Source organism: Python bivittatus, unplaced genomic scaffold (genome assembly GCF_059951505.1).
Source record: "Python bivittatus isolate LINGU-HERP-01145 unplaced genomic scaffold, Pbiv_v1 ctg000280_np1212, whole genome shotgun sequence".
NCBI lineage: Eukaryota > Metazoa > Chordata > Lepidosauria > Squamata > Pythonidae > Python > Python bivittatus.
In genome coordinates, this window is record NW_028277066.1 from 2,166,926 (window position 1) to 2,190,343 (window position 23,418).

General features: G+C 42.0%; 1 protein-coding gene across 2 annotated transcripts in view; it reads left to right on the plus strand.

Annotated features, from left to right (window-relative positions):
• The window catches only part of TPCN1 (two pore segment channel 1), a 35,129-nt gene that overhangs the window by 7,307 nt on the left and 4,404 nt on the right, over nt 1-23,418 (plus strand). For both annotated transcript variants that reach the window (XM_088143234.1, XM_088143235.1), the window contains exons 4-23: nt 1,119-1,232; nt 2,207-2,337; nt 3,190-3,278; nt 3,962-3,996; nt 6,178-6,236; nt 7,334-7,433; nt 9,281-9,397; nt 10,749-10,873; nt 12,052-12,100; nt 12,899-12,962; nt 14,301-14,345; nt 15,238-15,294; nt 15,397-15,447; nt 16,089-16,161; nt 16,264-16,371; nt 17,677-17,748; nt 18,738-18,827; nt 19,679-19,794; nt 20,893-20,939; nt 21,976-22,044. In XM_088143234.1, the coding sequence (XP_087999360.1) occupies nt 1,119-1,232; nt 2,207-2,337; nt 3,190-3,278; nt 3,962-3,996; nt 6,178-6,236; nt 7,334-7,433; nt 9,281-9,397; nt 10,749-10,873; nt 12,052-12,100; nt 12,899-12,962; nt 14,301-14,345; nt 15,238-15,294; nt 15,397-15,447; nt 16,089-16,161; nt 16,264-16,371; nt 17,677-17,748; nt 18,738-18,827; nt 19,679-19,794; nt 20,893-20,939; nt 21,976-22,044 (1,611 nt within the window). The remainder of the gene's footprint in view (nt 1-1,118; nt 1,233-2,206; nt 2,338-3,189; nt 3,279-3,961; nt 3,997-6,177; nt 6,237-7,333; nt 7,434-9,280; nt 9,398-10,748; nt 10,874-12,051; nt 12,101-12,898; nt 12,963-14,300; nt 14,346-15,237; nt 15,295-15,396; nt 15,448-16,088; nt 16,162-16,263; nt 16,372-17,676; nt 17,749-18,737; nt 18,828-19,678; nt 19,795-20,892; nt 20,940-21,975; nt 22,045-23,418) is intronic.

A 23,418-nucleotide genomic window follows, 5' to 3' on the forward strand; every position in this document is an offset into this window, starting at 1 on the left:
GGAAGGGGAGGGAGAAGGGGGCGGAGAGGATCTGGGTGCAAGGCAGACGTGAGCTCCATCCCCCGCCCCAAGACAGCAAGAATTGCATTTCCAACGTATTGGGGAAGGAGAAGGAGAGACGGGCTGCCTAACAGCTTCATACCACATGCTAGTTTGGCTAAAATGAGATTCGGTGGTTTGTGTCTTGGAACCCCAACTGCTCTTTTGGATGTAGAGTGAATTAGGGCTTCATGTGAAGCCACGATGTGCTTTATTTGTTAGGACAAATAGTGGAGGAGTTATGTGTATCATATGAATCTAGAAATGAGGCTTTGTTCACTAGGGTGTAACATGGTCAAATAGATAAATTGGGGACAGCAAGGAGATTTGAATGCCATGGTGCTCAAGCAGGTTAGCAAAGTGTAAATGCTCACTGTAGTCATTCTCTTGAATTCTCTCCCCTTCTTCCCCTCTCTTTGCACACTCCACTACCCCATCCCTACCTGCCTGCCTACCATCCATCCATCAATCACTCCACCCATTGTTCCATCCCTCCCTCCCTCCCTCCCTCCATCCGTTGCTCTATCAAACTCTCCATCCATTGTTCCACCCATCCCTCCATCTCTCTCTCGTTCCCTCTCCATCCATCCATCCATCCATCCATCCATCCATCCATCCATCGCTCCATCAAACTCTCCATCCATCACTCCATCCATTGTTCCTTCCTTCCTTCCATCCATCCATCCATCCATCCATCCATCCATCCATCCATCCATCCATCCAATCATCTGTTCCTCCCTCTATCACTCTGTCCATCACTCCATTGCTCCGTCCATCGATCCACACACATGCATAGTTACAGAGAGTATGCTTGCATTGAGGAAAAGCCATGCAGTTTAAGTTCAAAAGTGTACTCAATATCCTGCCTTTTAAGGGGAAAAATAAATATAACAGTGCATCAGCAGAGCTTTGAAAAATTTAGCAAGGCATAAGAATGAACCAGGGCATTCTCCAGAAAGGATAGCTCATTTTGCAAGAACTCCATGCACTCTTGGATGGTGATGTAAGCTCCTTGGTTTTTATGAATGAGCTAAGGAACATGGATGCTCACCTCTTGTTTTTCCCCCATCTGGTTTCAGGTTCATGCCACCCTGGAGCTGTTTGCCTTGGCCGTTGTGGTGTTTGAGCTCTCCATGAAATTAAGATGGCTGGGTTGCCATACCTACATCCGGCACAAGAGGACCATGGTCAAGGTGAACCCTCACCTACTTGATCTGGGCTGGCAAGAACTGGACTGGTATTTTGACCTGGAAATAAATCCCACCATGTTTGTTCTTCTTCTTACGTATATATTTGTAAGCCAAGTCAAGAAACAGACACCATAAGAAATACTAAGGCTTACTTTACTGATAAGCCTATAATAACAGAATCTCGAGAGCCTAACAGCATTTCTCCTCCCCTCTCTCTTAGACCAGTAGAGTCAAGGTGGGGCAATTCTGAATTTCTTTCTTACCTTCCTTGTTTTTCTGGGCTCAGCTCGTGTTTTCCCACCCGTTGCTGCATATCTTCTTCAAGGCCATCTTGATGCTTCTCTGGCCCGAAGCCCAAATCTATCTGTTGTAGCTGAGCTATGTGGTTTGACAGTTGGGGAAGTTTTCTTCCTTCATAATCATCTTTCAGCTTTCAGCTCAGGAGATCAGAGTTCGCCATCTGCTTGCAACCAGCAGGAGTTGTTGGAGAACTTCTTAGAACAGAAGTTTATCGGTCTCCTGGGTTCCATGTGTTTGGCTTAAGCCATCCTTCCACATGATTGCAACTTCACCTTTTAATATAGAAGAGATTTTTTTTTTCAGTGGAGGCCACTTCATACTCATTTCTCCTGGGCCTTGCTTTTCACGGGATGATCTCCTGTTAATGTCAGGAAGCCAATTCAGGTGTAAGCAGAGCTCCATTCTAGCAAACGTTTGGAGGAATTGACAAACAGGGGCAAGGAAGTGCAACCTGAGGCCTCCGAGTGTCCTTCAGGGCAGAAGTGGGAAAGCCATGGTCCTCCAGGCTGCACTTCAGATCCCAACACCCCTCCCAATGGCAATGCTGGGACTTGTAGTTCAGGAACGTCTGGAAGCCACTAGTTGTCCTCCCATGGTTTTGATGGAAGGCACAATGCCATTCTGCCAAGGTTAAACCTGGAATGCCCTGATATCTCCTCTGTCTTCTCCCCATGCAGACCTGTGTCCTGTTCCTGCAATTTATAGAAGCGGTCGTGGTGTTGGTGCGCCAGACATCCCACCTTCGGATTACGCGAGCCTTGCGATGCATCTTCCTGGTGGACTGTCGTTACTGTGGAGCTGTGCGAAGGTAATGGAGAGGCCATCTTTGACCAGGCTGGTGTGATATTCTTGGTAACAGGACCAGTGTTCTCTTTCACTTGTGTTTCGATACAGAATTATGTGACCCATTGATTTTAGTCAGTCCTTTTTGTTTGATAGCAACTAACTGGAGGTCTGAATTATGGCAAACGCCAAATGTGTCCGTAATCTGAGTCATCCAGTTTCCTCCTTATAGAGTCATTAAAATATCTATAAAGCCATTGGCTACAGTCAAATATTATACACACTTAATCTGTGGCCACTGTTTTTTGGGAAACTGGAGTTCGCCTTGCAGAACAAAGGAACCATGGCTTGTGTGATCCCTTCCTAGTTTTCCACTTTTCATCTGCTCCTATCTGGAAGCTTTCCATGATGCTTCAAATCAACCCAGGAATAAGCCAAGTTTCTGTATTCAGAAACCCGGGACCCAGGAAGCAACACCACACTAGAATTTCAAATGATGGCTTAATCTTTCTTTTTCTTTCTTTCTTTCGATGGATTTGCAGATCACCCTAAGCCAGATCAAGCAAACTATGTTATGGCCTAGCACAGTTCAGACTGTTATGCCCCAAACAAAAATTACACATAGCAGGAAAAATCTCTCAGAGGAGAAAGGATGATTCCCCCCCACCCCCCTTTCTAAAGCAGTTTAGTGAAGGGGCGAGTCAGGTTTCTTTGCACAAGAATTTATTCTAAAATTTGTTTGTATGTCTATTTAACTCTTGGGGCCTTTAAACCATGGCGGAATTTTATTGGCATCTCGCTGGATGATTTTAAGGCATGGAATCATCAACGCATCAGAAGATTTTTCTCTAAAAGAATTACTTTTTTTTTTTTCCAGAAACTTGCGCCAGATTTTCCAGTCTCTGCCTCCATTCATTGATATTCTCCTCCTTTTACTTTTCTTCATGGTCATCTTTGCTATCCTGGGTATGAACATTTCGCGATTCTGTTCATTCATCAGGGTTTTTGGGGAAGGCAGGAAGAGTGGGGTGAGAAAGAAAATCTGGCCAGTCCAGTTTTCAGTGTTAGGGCAGGACCCTTTCAGGAAGGGCGGAAGCATTTGCAGCCAACTGAGATCCGAATGACAAAATGTGGGTCGAGATGTCACAATGCAAGTGCGCAATGCATTATGACATCACTCTGATGCACTTGTGTGTTTCATTGTGGGGGAAGGACAAAAGGCCCAGTGTGTGCATTGCAACATCACAACATAAGATTCATCCTTTCACCTCTTGCTCTGCCCGTGGACACCGTTGAGCGTAGGCCAGTTTAACGTCTGTGGAGAGATTATTCCATAGATTATTCCATATTCCACTATTCCTTCTTCCTCTTCCCCAGCTAAATTAATCTCTGCAGACTTTTGTAAAGTCAGCACGGCATCTTTTTCAAAATTCAAGGACTAAGTCATCTGTAATATCTTCACCTACCCGAATCTTGAGCTTTTCCCAAGCTAAGCCAAAGAAAATAGCAATATTTCCACTCTCTTTAAAATAGAAATGGGACCAGGATGGAAAGAGAGAAATGTGGATTTATGGAACATTTTCTCTCTATATTGCCTTTTTAAACGTAACTTGTTTTATCGTTCTCCATTCTCTCTTTATTTTTTCTAGGATTTTATTTGTTCTCTCCAAACAAATCTGACCCTGTAAGTAAATCATAAATTCAAGGACTCTTGAATGTTTGTTCTTGGGAATGTCTTTACAAATCTTAATCGGGACACTTTGAGACACTTGGTTGAAGTTTCAGTGGATTTCGGGTCAATGAAGGACAGTTCTGGATTGACTGTTTGGGTCAAGGCGCTGTGCTTCTCAATTCACTCAAATTCCTTCCCCCTTTTTAAATGAAGAAAATATCTCATCTATACAGAACTTGAAATTCCAACTGTGTTGGCATCGTTCTGCTTAATTGTTTTGCGCAAAAGGAATTTATGTCCACCTCGTGACTTGTTTCTCCACTGAAGTTACAGCCAGGGATTTTTAATGAATTGCTTTTTACTGAAGCAAGCAAAGACAAGAATTAAAAATACAGAATTGAAAATAAGAAAGGAAGAACAAAAGCAAGCGAAGAAAACACCTTAGGAATATGCCTAAGCATGTAGGCGTCTATGTATGAGACCTTAAAAAGAAATTTAAGGGTTTTATATGTGCACTGTGTCCCTCCAGAACAAGAGGGAAAAATGGATGGGAAAATTCTAACTTAGCTCAGAAATGATAACTGGATTGGAACGAAGTGGCCCTTAATGGCAAGATTCTTCAGAGTCTTTTTTTAAACTTTTGACACGGCAAGGCTTCACAGTTTTAAATACTGCAGAACTGAAGAAACACATTCTTTAATTGCTTTCTGGTACTGTACCCCACCTAGCAACCAAGGCATGTTTTCAGCATGAGCTTATATGCCTCAAGGAAGGGAGGTTGCAGGTTTTATCATTGAGCGTTGTTGGGTGTTGCTTCGGACAGGACTTGTCACTAGCGCCAAGCACGGAGCTAAATTATAGAGGGGTGATTTGTGTACAGTATTAGAATTTCCTGGTTCACATTGAGTCCAATTCTTTGGCCTAACCTACTCTAGAGACGATTGCTACTATAGGAAACATTTGATGCCATGGAGGAATGGAAGATGCTAAATCCGTAGCTTATTCATTTATTTATTTTTGCAACTTATTGCATACACTGCAGCTTGCTTTGGGCTCCTTTGTCATCCTGTGCAAATATGAAAAATATTGGGGAGAAGGTTGGGAACGTAACCTGTAATTTCCAGGATCCAGGGTTTGATTCAGCCTGGATTATAACTTTTCCCCATGCTGAGATCATCCAGTTGTGGGTTGAAGTTGTGGCTGTGGCTGGTCATTCCTTTTTTTTTTAATGTATCATTTTTATTAAAAGTTCTAAAGACAATAATAAGAACGACAGCAAAGTAAATTAGAACAGAAAAAGTGACAAAGAAAGAAAAGAAAGAAAGAAAGAAAGAAAGAGAAAGAAAGAAAGAGAAAGAAAGAGAAAGAGAGAGAGAAAGAAAGAGGAAGGAAGGAAGGAAGGAAGGAAGGAAGGAAGGAAGGAAGGAAGGAAGGAAGGAAGGAAGGAAGGAGAGAAAAAGCTAAAAGTGCAATAAAAAAGAAAAAAAGAAAGAAAAAAAGAAAGATATAAAGAAAGATATAAAGACAGAAAGAAGTGGCTTCTGATATTCTGACATTATAAGTACAATTATATTTTAACTTCTCTCTCTAAATTTACATCATGACTCTCTTCTTTCTAATATCTATCCTGTCTACTCATCAAAACCATAAATCACAAGTTCATTTTTCCCCCTTTTTATGCAAAAAGCCCATAAACGGTTTCCAGTCACCAACAGACGTAGATATTTTCTTTTCTCTAATCAAAGAAGTCAGTTTATCCATCTCAGCAAGATCTGTCCATTTCGCCAACTGTTCCTCCGTAGCGGGAAGTGCCGAATCTTTCCATCTTGGTGCATATCATAACCTCACCACAATAATCATAAATTGAAATAATCTTCCACGACTCTTTCCTAACTGTGTCCCCATCAACCCTAAAAGGAAAAGCTCTGGCTTCAACTGAATATGCATCTTTAAAAATCTCTGTATCAATGTATGTATTAGTTCTGGCTGCTAATTCCAAAAAGTTTTTTTCCAGTTGACAGCCACCATAATCATTAAAAATAAAAGGTCATGTAAATGTCGCCAAGTCTGGTTTTCTGTAAAACTGAGAAGCAATCAAGCTCCTTCAAGCCATGGGATGTTTCTGAGCTGGGACCATTGAGAGGCAACCATTTTGTTTTTTTCTTTCACCCGTGGTTTTTCTTTCTTTTGCAGTATTTCAACACTTTAGAGAACAGCCTGGTGAATCTTTTTGTTCTCCTGACTACTGCCAAGTAAGACTTGGGTCCTTGAGGAGTGGTGGTGGTGGTGATGGGAGGGTAGAAGAAAGGCATCAACATGACCTTTCCAGCAGTCCACGTTAAGTATCTTTCTTTGAAAGAGGGTGAATGGAGCTATTTCTCCTGTGTGCATTGAATCATCAGAGACAGAGGAGTGAGAAAACCCAACGCTAGTGTGTTTTTCAATATTTGTTTGGGAAGTGCAAACAAAATTGCCTCCTTGACAATCAATCAATCCATTTTATTTCAATCATAGACCAGCATAGAACTGATAACATAACGATTACACTAAAATAGAAATAAAAATAAAGTCATATTGATAGAATAAAAGAAGGTAACAATAGAAGAGAATATATGTAGCTCAGGGTTGCACTGTGGAGCCTTTGGGGTTCTCTGAGCTTAGTTGTTTTCTTGCAGACGTTTCATTACCCGGCTAGGTAACATCGTCAGTGCTGGAAGGGAGTGGGGTTTGCTCTCTGCATAAACACTGATGATGTTACTTAGCCAGGTAGCGAAACGTCTGCAAGAAAACAACCAAGCTCAGAGAACCCCAAGGACTCCACAAAAGAAGGTAAAGATCAAATTATTAACGCAAAATTACAGAGTGCAGGAATTAAAACACAAAAGAATCCTATAAAATTACAATTAATTTTACAATGAATAATTAATTTTGAATGAATGAACGAACGAATGAATGAATGAATTTCACCTCCTTGTGTAATGCAACCCTCAAATTTTCCCTTTATGTATAGATTTGATTGGTTGATACCCTGCCTTCCTATTCAAGGAAGTACTCAAGGCAGCTAACATAATTTAACAAATTAAAACCAAAGCTGTTCCTGCTCAGAAGTAGGTTTTTCGGACTTGATGTAGTCTTCCCTGGAGTTGGGCACCGCTTTGGAATCTGTCTCCCAAAAAAGTTTTGGACTGTGCCAAGGAGCCATGTCTTTCCTGGGATTTCATGACTGCTTTTTGGAGAACAAATCTGAACCATTGTACAGCCTTACACCATAAAACGCCTCTAATGGTCTCTCTAGCTGGAGATGACTCTTCGTTGGTTTCTCTTTTCATCTCTCTTTCTTCCGGAATAGTTTCCCTGACGTGATGATGCCCTCTTATTCCCGAAATCCGTGGTCCTGTGTATTTTTCATAGTGTATCTTTCTATCGAGTTGTACTTCATTATGAATTTGGTAAGTTGCTCGGCTACGCTCTCCAATCTTTTGTGTGAATGCTTTGTGATCTTTCTTCTGAAAGAGAACATCAAGATGCTTAGCCTAGAAGGATCTAGGCCTTGTTCAATTCCACTATGTGGACCAGACCAGGAAATCAACTCTACAGGAAGGCTAAAACCTCCTATAAATTAGCTACAATTACAGAATCAATGCTGTTAATTGGCTATAATAACAGAATCTGGCAAGTCCTTCTTATACTCCAGTGAATTAGGGAGGTGTCTTCTTGAGCAACTTCCAAATGTTATCTCATTGTTCTGGACTTAAAACATGTTTTAGAGCCTGGTTCCTGCATACTTCCATCAAGGCCAACTTCCTTAATCTGTACATCTTGTTCTTAAGAGACTCACTGAAAATGCAGATTACTTGATGACCAGATTAGCCCCAGTTTGCAGGATTTACACAATGGCATTGAATGATAAGCTGACCTGAGCACTTGGGTTTGCCTGACATGCTAAACCACAAAAAGCTAGCCAAGGTTAAAACAAACCAAGGTGAGCATGTTGAGTAAGTGGAAAGTCTGAATCTTTTAATTGTCCTGCAAACAAGCTACGATTCTCCCTTTGCAAAGTTTTTCAACGTTGACTCATCATGATTCTTGATGGATTGCTGCTAACATTTAGATGTCTAATGCAGCCTGTCAGCCTTTAGCTGCAGTGAAAACATCTAAGAACCTTGCAGCCCTTTAAAAATTGGAACTGGAATCCAGTTTGTCAGATATGTGACGTGGGTGTTTACACCACAATAACTGTGTTCAGTCTGAAGTAAAATCGGATCCCTGTAGTTCTGTAAAATGTATACCTGGTGTAGGCAGTTTGACGTTTTCCACAACTTCTGGCCTACAGGTTGCAGCTAGTCAAAGTTATCTTGGGTAGATGGGAGTGTTGAAACCGAAACTTCTAGAGAAGTTCTCTCCATAGCAATCTCAAAATCTGGATGTTCTCCAGATGTAGACTTCCAACTTAGATGAGATGGGTGGCCATACAAATCGAATAAATAAAATAAACTCTCAGAATTCTTGGGTGTGGCCATGCTTGCTAGGAGATTCTGGGAGTTGAAGCCTATTTTTTTATTTTTTATTCCACCTTTTATAGAGGAGCTCAAGGTGGCATACACAGTGGTCCCTCCCTCTATTTTTTCCTGTTTTTTCCCTACAACAACCCTATGAAGTTGATTGAGCTGAGAGGGAAGAACTGGCCCAGAATCACCCAGGGTGCTTCTTTGGCTGAGCAGGGACTTGGGTCTCCCCACTCCTGGTCTAGCACCTTCACACTACCCCACTCCAGCTTTTGGGCTGAGAGGGAGGAACTAACCCAAGCCACTCAGGGAACTTCCATGGCTGATTTGAATCTGGGTCTCCCAGCCCCAACTCCAGCACCTTCACTGTTGTAGACTGGCTGTTTCATACCTCTGGAAGATGCCCAGGTTGGGGAAAGCTGGCCCAGAGGAGTTTCCCAGCTGTGCCTGGAAATGCTAACATGCTCAGATTTGGTATCTGTTGATGTGAAGTATGCACACTCACATTGTAAGACTGTTCCAGCTCACTAGAAGGATGGAAGCCAGGGATGAATAACCTTTTACTGGAGATGGTTGCCATACACAAGTGGTCCAACCCACCATGGTAGATTAAGCCAATTAAAAACATATAAATATTCTAAGTCCAAGTTGGGTATGGGTTTTTTTTTCATTTTCATCTCTTAAGCTATAAGAATTTGTTCCTGGCCATAAGAACACACTGCCACATTCTTGGGTGCTAGACAGAACATTTAATTTACATGGTATTCCAATTTCTCTTTTTCTTCTTGCAGCTCCTTGCTGTTGTCTTTGATACATTCAGTGACATTGAAAAAATGAAGTTCCGGTCACTGTTGCTTCACAAACGCATGGCCATCCAGCATGCCTACCGCCTGCTGGTTAGCAAACAGGTAGGTGGTGCTGGGCGCATGTAGAAGAGGTTGCTGTTGGGTGTCCCCAAGAATAAAGGTGGTGTGATGGGATGGGAGAATAACCTTGAGGAACAGGAGGAAGAGCTGCAGCCAAGGCAATGGTCAGATAAGAGAAATCTGAGTCTGGGCTAGAACTGTAACCTGAGAAAGCGTCTCAGACTTGGCCATCCCTAGTTCTCTCTGGGGTAGAGGCAGGGAGTGAGGAAGCACATTCAGAGTTGCAAGATTTTGTTACTATAACCTTATAATAAAAGTAGTTTTAGTATTCATAACTTCGGTGTTCAGGTCTAGTCTACCTCAAAGGGCCAACAACAATCCTTTGGCTGTGGCTTTTCCTCCTGTTCCTCAAGGTTATTCTCACAGCCCATTCTAGGTGGTCTCCTGAGAACTGGATTCAGCTCCGGATGACCTCTGGATATGTCTATATAGTTTCTGAGCAACAGTATAGAAGTAATTCATCATTGTCTTCTTTCAGGATGTCTTTGGACCTCCCAGCCTAACTAACAAGGCTGGGATTTTCTGGTGGACTCCCATCCAAGTACGAACCCAGCCTTATCCCATTTAGCTTCCAAACTCAGAGAAAATCTGTCCAGGGGAGGGAAAGACAAGCCAGATGTTGGCACCTGCTGAGGCAGCCCCTCCAAAAGTTGGATCCCCAGTACACCTGATAGGTTCAGATCTTCCAATTGGAGTCACGCATCATGCTAAACTCTTGCTACCAACATGGCACCCATGGGTGTCCACGTCCACAGATACCTCCCTTGATGCCTACTAGATACCCTGCCCCACCTGTTTTTAAGAAGAAAGGGCACAGCTTCGAGCATCTGCAAAAATGCTTCTGTTGTAGTAATAATAATAATTGTAGTAACAATAATGCCGCAGACCCAGAGGCTTTCTTAGCCTTGTGTATTGGAAATGCACCCATCTGTCCAGGGGAGGGAAAGACAAGACAAGTTGAAGGGTGTCAAGCATCCTAGGATGCTAGAGAGAGGGAATGGGAAACAGGCTTTCCAACTTGCCTTCTGGTTTATGGGATTTGACCCCATAGCAGCCATGCTGTGAGCATGCCCAAGTCATACTTTCAAAATTCAACACGTGCCCACCTGTTGAAAAAGTTAAGAGGATTCCCATGGAAGCCCCATGATGGCTTAGGGCAGTATACAAACCTGGTCAGTTTCCCTGTCAAGCGGATCCCATTTTACGCACGGGGTTGCCAGATACTAACCACCACCGAATTCTCTACAGCTAACGGAGGAGGCAAATTGAAAAAAAAGCTTGTAGCGGCTACCCTCTGTACGTCCTCTGTGTAACTCACTCCTTTTGTCTCTAGAGACCCTGCGGGATTGCTTTCAAGCAGTTTGATGGCCTGATGCGCTTCTATGCACCCCGGATGAGCATTCGAGACCGTTATCTTACTTTCAAAGCACTGAGTCAAAGCAATGCCCCTTTGGTCAGGTGAGGGCACTTTTTTCTCCCCTTCTCCATGGGCGAAGATAGGAAGAATCTAAATGTTTCTTTTCCCAGAACAAATTACAGAATATCAAAACCAGGACTCATCATTCTTCAGAAAGTGATTCAGGAGAGATGCCCTGAAACACACTGGAATATGACTGTCTCTTTAAAGCAGCTACATCTTTGCTGAGGCTTTTGTGAGAGTTCGGAAAAGGATAAATATAGGTGCTTTAATGAGTCAACTCAACAAATCTGGAGGGCAATAGGATGGGGAAAGTTTCTTTAGTGGGTGAAAATGTAGGTAATGTAGGGATTTTCATTCATATGCCATAATGGAAGTAGTTTTATATCCAGGAAGAAAATTAACTTAAGAAATGAGTCTCATGTGATGTTAAATGCATGGTGTCCTTAACATGTTTTGTCAAGATCAAATAAAACAGGAGCTTTTTATCACACAGGTGAGGGAAATGCTTGTGTGTGTGTATACATGGGCATTTTTATGCTAGTGCATGTATGAGTTGCTAACAAGTATCTGGCAACCTTGTATGCTGAGCATTTAACACATTTTATAGTAAGGAACATTCTTCTAGGGGAGAGCAATGAAATTTTCTCAGAAGAGGAACAAGATCTTTGCTTGAACCTGTGCCTCCTGATTTTTGCAAGCCCTCAGCAAATCTGGTGGTGCAAAATTCCTTATTTTTAGCTTTCTATTAGCTGAGTTGGCACGTATGGACCGCTTGCACGACATCTGTGTAATGAACTTTCCCCAAGACTTTGATTTAAACTGTGTGCAACCCACAGTCCCAAACGTGGGACTGGGCCCTTAATGTTTGAACTGGGGGGGAAATAGCCAGTTTGGTCTAGCGGTGAAGGCTCCAGGCTAGAAACCAGGAGACTGCGAGTTCTAGTCCTGCCTTAAGCACGAAAGCCGGCTGGCTGACTTTGGACCAGTCCCTCTCTCTCAGCCCAACCCACCTCACAGGGTTGTTGTTGTCGGGAAAATAGGAGGAGGAAGGCGCATTAAGTATGTTCGCCACCTTGAGTTATTTATAAAAAAATAAAGGCGGGTTAAAAAAATCTAAAAAAATATAGGATTGCGAAATCTGAAGACATGTTTGAATTGGACCACTGAATGAACCTCAAAAATGCACCCTCTTAAAGTGAACCATTGTCTCTTTCAGTTTGAAGGATATGTATAGTTTCTACGAAGTTGTTGGTTTAAAATGGAAGGTAAGCTGTTGGTTTGACTGTTTGGGTGTCTTTGGCTTAGGGGTGCTGGATGGGAGGTGACCCCCTAGAATGCTGAGGATCAAAAGGGACACTCCGTGGAGGAAATGAAACACTGGGAAGTGTGTATTTATTATTTATTTTAGAATCCTGGAGGCAGAAGGGATCTTAAAGGTCCTCTGGCCCAACCCCTCCTCCCTGTCAACTCCACTACTCAATATCTCAGCCTCTGCTTGAAAGCCTCCACTGAAGACGAGCTCATCCTCGCTTCTTCTGTTCCACAGAGGCACCCCCTATTTCCCCAGGCCAAAAATGGCATTTGCCCTTTTGCATGAAATTCCCGCCAGGAGACAGTGGGAGGGCTCACATCCCCCAAAATAGTTGGGGCCAGGATAAAAACGGCCTTGGCTTGGATTTCAGTGAAATGAATGTGAATTAAATGTGGTTCTAATAAAATCTCGCTCTGAACGAAGGGCGTTTGCCTTTCGTTCCTTTTTTGAAAAAAACGTTAATTCAGTGGGAACTTTTTTAAGTCCTTGGGGTTGACCCCAAGTTTTCCCGGGCTGTGCCTCCATGTTCAGAGGGTCCAGGGAGGGAATTGGGGGGGGGCGGTGATGATGAAAGCCCCACAGTGCTCTGCGTGTACAGAAGGGACAGAACTGTCATTGCATCGGCCTCACGCTGCCTTCACCATTATAGCAAAAGTATCCTCCGGATGCCTCTTCCTACGTTCTGCGCTGTGTGTAAAATTATTCCACCTAAATGAACCCAAGCTGATTTGGGGGTTACTTTCTTTCCCAGGCGAAAAGAAACCGTGAGCATTGGTTTGACGATCTTCCAGGAACAGCTTTCCTTATTTTTAAAGGTAAAACCCAGCAGTTTATGATCCGGGTCTGACGGTCCTGTCTCGAATGCTTCAAACGCTCTTCTAAAAAGAGTGAGCCCGTATTTTTCCCACGATACTGGAAGTAGAAAGGGACATGCAAAGTTGGGCTTGATAATGTCATGGCCAATGTAATGGTATGTGGGAAAGACCTTGGGAGACTGGGCCAAGAGACACTGCCAAGGGAATGGTCAGATAAGAGGCGGCATAGCCCGCAGCTGGATAGCGGGCGGGGCAAGAGGCTCAGAAGGGACCCTCCCTAGTTTTTTGGGCTGTAAAGGAGACGGCGGGTAGATTGCACTTTCAGATTTGCAAGATTCATGTCAGCCTTACGAGGTAGGCCAGACAGGAAACACAACCAGATGAGCTAATTCTACTTTATTGTAAGGCTACATTAACAGAATCTTGCAAGTCTGAAAGTACAATCCTCCTGCCGTCTCCTTTATAGCCCAAGAAACTAGGGAGGGTCTCTTCTGAGCCTCTTACCCCACTCACTATCCAGCTGTGGGCTATGCCGCCTCTTATCTGACCGTTCCCTTGGCAGCGTCTCTTGGCCCAGTCTCCCCACAGGCAAAGGTCTTTCCCACGTACCATTACATGGACACATCTGTGAAGATTTCTTGGTGACAATATATAGAAGTGGTTCTTCTCTGCTTTCTTCTGGGTTTGTTTGTGTTTTACTTCTTGGTCTAACCTACAACTCTGATATCCTGTTGGCCTCCCATCAAAATCCCAACCAGGTCCATGTCATCAGGCGTGGGAATCTGGAGGTATAGCGGAACCCATACAGTAGTTATACTGAGTGTAGATTATTTTAGACCCCAGCTGTGGATTTTGTTAATTTGATTGTATTGCTTTTGCACGTTTTTTTAAAATATGGCTTGATTTATTTATTTTTTTTAGTTTTTAAATGGTTGTAAGCCTCCCAAAATCACGGAGTTGAGATCGGTGGCTATAAAAATGAAGCAATAAATCAGGAAACAAACAGTATTTATTTATTGCTGAACCCAGATAAAATCAGCCAGGCTGGCTTCTTCTTGAAAAATACTGATGTTAACCCTGTAGAATTGTAATAGCTAGTTTGAGAGGCACTGTGTTTCTTATTATGTTAAGCTGGAGTGGGAGGGTTTTTTTTCCCACCCAAAAGCCATATTTCTTAGTTAGGGGTAAGGCAAAAGGGGGATTGCTTCTTCTCACATCTCTCTTTTTCCCCCTTTAGATCCAGCCTGGGGTATTTCAGGGAAACTAGCAGAGAGTTAGTTGGGGCAACAAGGATCGGAAGCATAATTCTTTTTCCTTACCTCTTCTTCCTTTCAACAGGTATTAACATATTAGTGAATTCGCGGGCCTTCCAGTATGGCATGTGTAAGTGTTCACTCCGTTTTAAGGGGCTGGTGGATAGAGTTACACAGTATATCGAATGGTGTTTTGTTCTGGCAAATAAACATTGCAGTGAAAAACGAATACAAACTAAAAAAAACTAAAAGAATAAAAAGAAAAAGAAAAAGTGCAGAAAAGAAGAAAAAATAGCAAGAAAAATAGAAAAGAAAGAAAAAATATAAATATAGTAAAGAAAAAGAAAAATATGTATATAAAGAAGTGACTTGTTTATCACAAGTATAAAGAATTTTAATAACTTATCACCTTCTCTTAAAACACAAGTGATCTCTTCTTCCCATATCCCAAACTGAGCAACGTATCTTTAAAGCTGGTCAATTAATCATTTATTAATAAATATATTATAGTTTACAGCAGTCTTCTCTAGACCCCTGCCCTCCAAATGGGTTGGACTACAACTCCTTTGGTTCACAGACTGTAGCCTACAATCACAATTTTTTATAAAGTTGGGAGTGTAGCACAACACATCCCTGGAAGACAGTTTCAGTTCCAAGTTGCAACAGATTCAGGTTGCTCCAATGGCCATTTAGTATGGCATAAATTGAAATTCAGGAATAAATCATGAAGAATGAATCTCAGAGTTGGCATGTTTCCCTCTGCCTTCCACATCCTCTTATACTTTTGTGCTATTGCTTTTGGATTGAAACCTAACAAAGGCAAGGATTGTGTGGTTGGGAATTAATGTGATGTAAGCTGCAGTGTGAACCTTAACTGTTGGGGAGGAGGGTAAAAATGGTTTCAAACCCATTGGCCCAAAAGTTGGCTTCCATGGGAGCATCTCACCGATACATGTTGGTGGAATTGAGTCTTTCCTGCCTTGTTTGAAAGCTATGCTGTTGTTTTCCATTATGTCTTGTAGATATTCTGGTGGCAGTGAATGGTCTCTGGATTCTAGTAGAAACCTTTATGTTGCGAGGTACAACACAACATAATGAATTTCTGTTTATTGAGCTCATCTTCCCTTCCCTTGGACATGATTTCAGCTGTCCTCTGAAACTTTCTGCTGTTTCTTTTTCAGATGGAATATTTTCTCGAGATGTCCCTTGGAGTTACGTTGTCTTCCTTACAAGTAAGTCTTCAGCAACTTGATTTCCAAGGGAGCATTTGGAGGTATCCTTAGAGAATAAAAATGATGGGACGCTAGACTCAAAAAAGAAAAGAAAAATGGAGTAAGATAACTTGGGTGGAAGGGAGACTAGAGGAAGGGGCACTCCTGGTGTTCTGTGGCTGCTGTCCCCCCCACTGGTGCAATTAAGGAAATGTGTGCAACCTTCTGTGGATCTCATGGTGTGAGAGCTCCTACAACATCTTCTCAACCTTCTAAAAATGCCCATTGTCTCCCCAAAAGTTGGGGACCCTCAATACAGAAGGATTTAGCCTGAGTCCTCAACGTTAATTCTGATCTTCAAGCTGCTACATAACTTGATTATGTGGGATTACTAGGGAAATCATGCAAAACAGAAAACCCAATGTATAATGGTAAATAGGTCGGTCGGTCGGTCTTTATTGCGGTCTTTGACCAACCTGTGTTCATATACAGACACACCTACAAAAAATACATAAAATATACATTAAAAGAAGTTAAAAGAGAGAAGGAAAGGAAGGAGAAGGGAGAAAAATTTAAAAGTATCAAAAGAATGCAGTTTTATTGGACAATTTTGGTTGACGATTACAAAAACAATCACAACACTTCCTCTTCTCTGTGGACAGTCTATGGAGTTGAAGTGCTGTTGAAGATCACGGGTCTGGGGCCTAAAGAGTACCTCTCTTCTGGTTGGAACCTGTAAGTATCTCACCATGTAAGGGATTTGGCCTCAGAGACCCATAGGAATGTAACTTGCAAATGCCTCCCAGAAGATCCACTTCTGTATCTGTTTTCTTTCAGTTTTGATTTTGCGGTCACTTTGTTCGCATTCTCGGGTCTCCTGGCACTGGCGTTCGACATGGAGCCGTTCTACTTCATTGTCGTGCTGCGGCCTCTGCAGTTACTGAGGTGAAGATACAGGATGGGCCAGATACATGCAGAACTGGAGAACTGGGGGTCCTCTAGATATTGAGGAATTACTGCTCCCAGCATCCCTTGCTCTTGGCCCCTAATTGCAAGGGATGCTGGGAGTGGCAGTCCAGCAACATCTGAAAAGCTGTTCTGAGGTAGAGAGAATTGGTACCATAGAGCTGGTAGGATGAATGATTGGACTCCAGGATAGCCCCGAATGGAAGAAACCATGGGCTGGAGATAAGTGAAGAATAGTTGTGACTGAACAACAACAACAACAACAACAACAACAACTCCTCCTCCTCCTCCTCCTCCTCCTTCTAATAAGTGAAGAATAGTTGTGGCTGAACAACCTCTTCTCCTTCTCCTTCTCCTTCTCCTTCTCCTTCTCCTTCTCCTTCTCCTTCTCCTTCTCCTTCTCCTTCTCCTTCTCCTTCTCCTCCTTCTCCTCCTTCTCCATCTCCTCCTCCTCCTCTTCCTCCCTCTTCCCTCCTCCTTCCTCCTTTCTCCTTCCTCCTTCTCATTCAATCCCTGTATCTCCCAAAACCATCCTTACAGTATCTAAGATTGTGCCCTCCAGATGTGATAGGACCATAAGTCCCAGAATTCCTGAACAGTGTTGCCCATGAGAAATATGGAAGAACCAAGATACTTGTAGGGCATCATCAGGTTGAGGAAAGCTGAATGAAAAAAATAAATAAATCTGAGGTTGCTGTAGTTGGAAAGAGATCTTCTGGGGCATGGTTTCTAGTCTGCAATGCACTAAGCTAGAAGATATTTTGGTTTGGTTTAGTATGTTATATGAATCCAGACATTATGGTTTGGAAACCGTGTTTTATTTAGTGTGTTGTGCAAAACCACCTGTGATTTATTCAATAAACCAAAAAAACTACATGGATGTGTACATGTAGTTACCCAGAGCTGAACTTAAAGATGTGGTTGATTGCGTAGGATTCCTGGATTCACACCTAGCAGTTAACCACATCTTAAGCAATCAACCACATCTTTAAGTTCAGCTCTGGGTAACTACATGCACACATCCATGTAATTTTCTTGGTAACAGTGGAAAAATGGTTGGTTGGTGGTCTCCCATCCAAATACTTACCAGATCTATCCCTGCTGAGCTCTCCAAGCCAGCTCCAGTCAGACCGTATGGGGAATAGTTGGAGTGTTGTGCAAGTAAGCACATCGTGTTTAGTTCATTGCTACCAATTGATTTATTTTGAGAGCGGAAGCATTTTGGCACACTCAGAAGCAGCCGTTCTCCAGACAGTAGCGCAGGTTCCCTTTCTCTTACTACAGGCTGTTTAAGCTGAAGAAACGTTACCGGAACGTCTTGGATACCATGTTTGAGCTTCTTCCCAGGATGGGCAGGTAGGAAGAGCGAAAGATTTATCTTGCTTCCAGTCTTTGTTCCTTAACGTGCTTTATTAATTACAATACTTGTCTTCCGCTCTTCCCATAGCTACGTTCAATCAACCTCAGAGCATAGTAATCAAATGATACTGAAAACAATAGCCCTCGTAACACATAGCCATATAAAAAGATATTCAGCATTAAAACCAACAGAATCGCAAGAGAGGAGGGAAAACATGAAGAAAAATGCAATAACTCAGGAAATTCAAAGGCTACAGAAATAGGACACGTTTTTTGCACGCATCGGTTTACATAAGCAAACTTGATTGTGGCCCCAGTCAGCATTTTTGAAGAAACAAGCCCACAATGATGGCTGGGTTGGTCCAGGAGGGGTGTGTGCAGAGGGAAATCTAATGACCCAAATGAGCAATGCATTTTTTTTTATTTATTAGATTTTTTTAATCCCACCTTTATTATTTTTATAAATAACTCAAGGCCGTGCACCTACCTAATACTTGTTCCTCCTCCTGGGGGAGTTTTGCAAATCTGTGCCTGAAATGAGCAGAAACTAGATTGTGCCAATTCAGAGTCTTTGATGGGTTAGAGAAGGTTCATAGGAGGGGAACCAAGACGATCATGAGACTTAAGGACGTGCTATGAAGACAGGCTGAAGTAACTTGAGATGTTCAGTCTGAACAAAAGAAAACTTAGGGGAGATACGGTACCCATGTTCAGGCATGTAAAGGGAAGATGGACAGTCTACCCATGGAGGTTGTGGGTTCTCCATCCCTGGAGATGTTTAAGAAAAGACTGGACAGTTACTTCTCAATGGTAATGTAATGGGTTTTCCCACACACTGCAGAAGGCTGGTGTCGCTCATCCTTGTAGTCCTTTCCAGCGTTATGATTCAATGAGTTGTTCTTAGCTGAAGTCAGAAATAGAAATCCATCATTGAAAAACCACCTTGTTGAATGGCACCTTGGCTAAGCCCTGCCTTTTTCCTCTAGCCTAGGTCTAACGCTACTCATCTTCTATTACTGTTTTGCCATTGTTGGCATGGAATTCTTCTCAGGAAAACTCTACCCAAATTGTTGTAAGTAAGTATCTCCATGTTCCTTCTCTCTGAAAAATATACATGGACTCAGGTCAGTGTGTTAGAATTGAAGGGACAACCTCAGGTCATTCAGTTGTTTAGCTCCAAATTTTCAGTCCCAGCCAGCTATGGCCAGGGATGATGAGAACTGGAATCCAGCAACATCTTGTGGGCCTTGGATTGCTCGCTTGTCAGATTAGGAGAAGGGAAGCCAGAGGGATTGAAATCACACGGACACCCCAAGTTGTAAGATTTTGGCCATTTTGAATTAATACACTATTAACTTAATCCTGGAAGGAACACCATTTTCAGATGCTCTTGATGATGTCTGTGGGTGTTGGGTGGCCCACCTTGAGTTAGTTCACAAGGTAGTGCAACACTTGAAATGAATTAAAATTGTACCCATGCTTCCTTCCCCACCTTGAATAAAGAAAACGGAGGGGATTTTTATGAAGAGACTCAGCATAATGTAGTGGTTAAGGCGCCAGATGTGGACTTAGGACGCTCAAGTTCAAGTCCCTGCTAAACCACTGAACTCACTTTGTGACATTGGGCCAGTCACTCTGTGTTTCAGCCCAATCTGCATTACTCTGACGGTGATGTGGGTGTACAATTAAGGGGTACATTCATATACTTTATGTAGGTCTCTCAGGAAAGAAGATATTGATGCAATAAGTACATAAAAGTCACCTCCCTGTGGGCTCTGTTGAGGAAAATGGGATCAGAATCCCATCAATTATGGAACAGTACAGTCACAGACCTTTACTTCTCTGCCCTTCTGTGCCCCCTCCTTGTAAAAGCAGGTTTTTGAACTGCCTCATCTCTCAGTTTCTTCTTTCCTGTTTCCTCATCTAGCACCAGCACGGTGGCAGATGCCTTTCGCTGGATCAACCGCACCGTTGGGAACAAGACTGTGATGGACCAAGGATACTACTATCTCAACAACTTTGACAACATTTTGAATAGTTTCGGTAAGAGCACCAGCCTACTTGGCTTTTTTTAGTGTGAGCCCTGTGCTCCAGGACAGAGAAGGTAGGATGATCTGGTCTTTGGTCTAGGATCCTGGTTCTCTTTGTAGCTGAAGAACCACCCAAAAGTTCTGACAGAAAACGTAGATAATACAGTCTTTCCAAAATCCCTTGTGATACTAGATCATACTAGATACTGTCATGCTAGATGGATACATGCCAAGGGTGAAAATAAAACCACTTGTCACTTGTATTTAATTTCTTGAACCGAGGCTTAGAAGGCTGCATCCTGTGTTTGCATCACGTTTTATCATGCCAAGCCAAGTCAATTCAAGTAGTAAAGCAATACTTCCATCAGTTTTGTGGTTGGCTTTGCACAACACACTAACCTAGGCTAAAATGCAGTTGATTAATTTGAGTTTTTTGCTGTGGGAATTTAGCCATTGTCTTTGCGCGTTGGGTGAATTAGGCCATCACGTGAAACCATCGTTGACTGTTTGGGTGCCACCTGTTATGTGCAGATAGCCATAAATTTGCTTCATGCAACACACTTAACCCGAGTACTGAATGAACTGGTGTTCTGGGTTTGCATTTCTTAAAACATGCATTAATCAAATGGTTGCAGGTTCACCCAACACACTACACCACAAAGAACTATGTTGAATATTAACCAACCTTAATATGTTTAGTGAATGCAACCATTGCTCTTCAGTTGACCTACCTAAGCATATTCTGTGAAATGCCCCCAACATCCCTTTGCTGAAATTCAGCAGCAAAAGGACCATTTTCAACAGTGAAACATTGGAGTGATTGTAAGCTCAGTGTTGGTGACCTACATGTTGTGTAAACTGTACCCCAAGACCTCCAAAGACGGCATTGTTCAAACCTGATGTGCTCTAGTGATGTTCCTGTATCAACAGTTATAAGCTTGTTCCTGCCACTCGTGGAGCAATACCCCCCCCCTTTTAAGAAATTAACATATTTTGGGAAGGATGTTCTTTACTCTTTTCATGGATTTCATGGATCCTTGAAGTGGAAATGTTGAGTGAAAGACAATTGTTTCCTGCTCATTGTCTCCCTACCTTTCTTTTTCTTATTCAGTGACCCTATTTGAGTTGACCGTAGTCAATGATTGGTACATCGTCATGGTAAGTCTACAAAGAACCCCTCCTTGGCTGGAGCAATTCCATGTCTAAATTCCCCCACCTTCCGGGCCCTTTCAGCTCCAGAGTATTGCAATGAATAAGCCAAATCACTGGCAAGAATGAGTAATGGTTAGAACAATGCTGATGGCTAAGAAAATGCAGTTTGAAACTCAAACTTGAAGCCACCTAGATGATCTTGAGCCTATCATTTTCTGCTTATCCTAACTTTCAAAGGTGTTGTGACAAGAGAAGGGAGGGTGGGAGTGAGAGAAGATCTGGGCATCATGCCCTGAGTTCCTTGGCAGATAGATGAATTAAAATTTGGGTATAAATTTTAAATCAATCAATCAATCAATCAATCAATCAATCCGAGATGTTCTGTTGGGAAGATATTGACTGGTTTCCTCGAACTGATCTTTTTTCTTACAGCAGCATTTTAGCTAAGATTATAATATCATACATCTGAAAGAGATTTGGAACTGTTGAACTTGGTGAACTGATCCATTAGCATGGCATGCTGGGAAAAAAACCTTCATTCCTTACTAAAGAATGGCAGTGTTGCCCTTTCTAATATTTAGCTGAGAGCAATTTGCAAGGTCCTTTAAAACGAAGTGGCAGTTAAGGACATAGAAATAAGTTGAGGAAAAGTAGAAATCGGTAATGAGATTGGCGTCATACGCAATTTTCAAAGCCATTTTAAAAAGGCAGAGTTTTCTTTTTTAAATCATCACCACCACCTAGTTTTGGAGTTTTCTTTTGTTTTTCAATTTCGTGGTTCCATCTCTTATTCTGTGGCTTCCAGCATTACAATACCCACCAGTGCAACCAGTTACATTTGCACATCGAAATTAGTTTAATTGTATACAGAGGGTTTAATTCGTGGTTAAACATAGATAGGATTGCAGTAGAAGGCAACAATATTGCCTGAATGTGACCCTTCTTCTCAAGCATATATAAAATTTATTTACTGGGAGGGTGCCTTTGTATTCCCATCTACGACCCCTCACTAAAAGACCCTACTTTCCTTTGTCTTTTCTAGGAAGGCGTGACCTCAGAGACTTCTCACTGGAGCCGTCTTTATTTCATGATTTTCTACATTGTGACCATGGTCAGTGTATTCAGCCAGATGCTTCAATATTACGATGCCCTTTTGGACAACGGTTACGATTACATCCTTTTGATTTTATTTTTTTAATGTAATTTTTATTAGCGATGTTTACCGAAGTAGAAGAGAAACATGAAAATATACGAAGAAGAGTTAAGAAAAAGATCAAAGAAAAAATGCAAAGAGCAGTACAGATAGAACAAGAAAAACGATAATTAAGCTACTTCTGTTCTTTTTCCCAGTAGTTACAAACTTAGGATCTCTCTTCCCTCTTTAAGATTATATTACATAGTTCCCTTCTGTCCCATACGCAATCCTTTTTAATCAGCAAATCTAGAAATCACCATTTCATTTTTTTCCCATTTTCAGCAAAAAGTTCATAAAAGGTTTCGTTTATAAAAGTACTTATTGTTTTATTCCTGTTCAAACAGGTCAATTTTGCCATTCTGCAAATTCCACCATCTTCACAATCCAATCCTCCACAATAACATCCTTTTTATGTTGGCTAACTATAGGATAACTGTACAACTCTTCCAGCTGCTTTGATAGCTGATATTTTGAAGATTATTGTAGCCATAGGCCTAGGATGATGGGTTCAAGAACTATTTTGTAGCTATAGCTAGTTGGCCGAGCAGTGTAATGATTTCTGTCCATATGAGTTTAAAAAAGAAAGAAATTTACAGTAATTATTTCTGTAAACCAGCTTGAATGTCTTTTCCAGTTGTCTTCTGGAATGCTTCAATGGACTTTGTCTTACTTTAGTGGGGTGAGCCTACGTAGATTAATCCTGAATATCGTCACCTCTGTAAATGATGTAATTTCTGTCACTTGAATCAATTTCCACATTGGCATGGTGATATAATTATGTCCATGATGTATTTTATGTAATTGAAGTTGGCTTACATCATTTATGTAATGGTGTCATTACAGAAATGATATAAACACTTTGGATACAAAGCATTTTGTCCGTTATTTTGAGGTGATGTCCGAAGGAAAAGTTTGTCAGTTGTATCTGAGCTCTGGAAGGCTGAAATCTGTTAAACTGAGAGGTTACTATATTTAATTCATAATTTATTCCTTCCCAGAGAAGGCCCATGTTCATCCATGCATCCTGAAATATCTCTAACTTTCCAATGGAAGAGAATATATGTAGCTCAGGGTTGAATTGTGGAGTTCTTGGTGTCCTCTGAACTGTTTGCTTGCAGACGTTTCATTACCCAACTAGGTAACGTGATGATGTTGCCCAAATGTTACCTAGTTGGGTAATGAAACGTCTGCAAGCAAACAACCAAGCTCAGAGAGCACCAAAAAACCCACTCTTATCTTTATTAGTCTTGTTACTGCAGCTTGGCCACCAAAAATCAAGAGATCAGGATG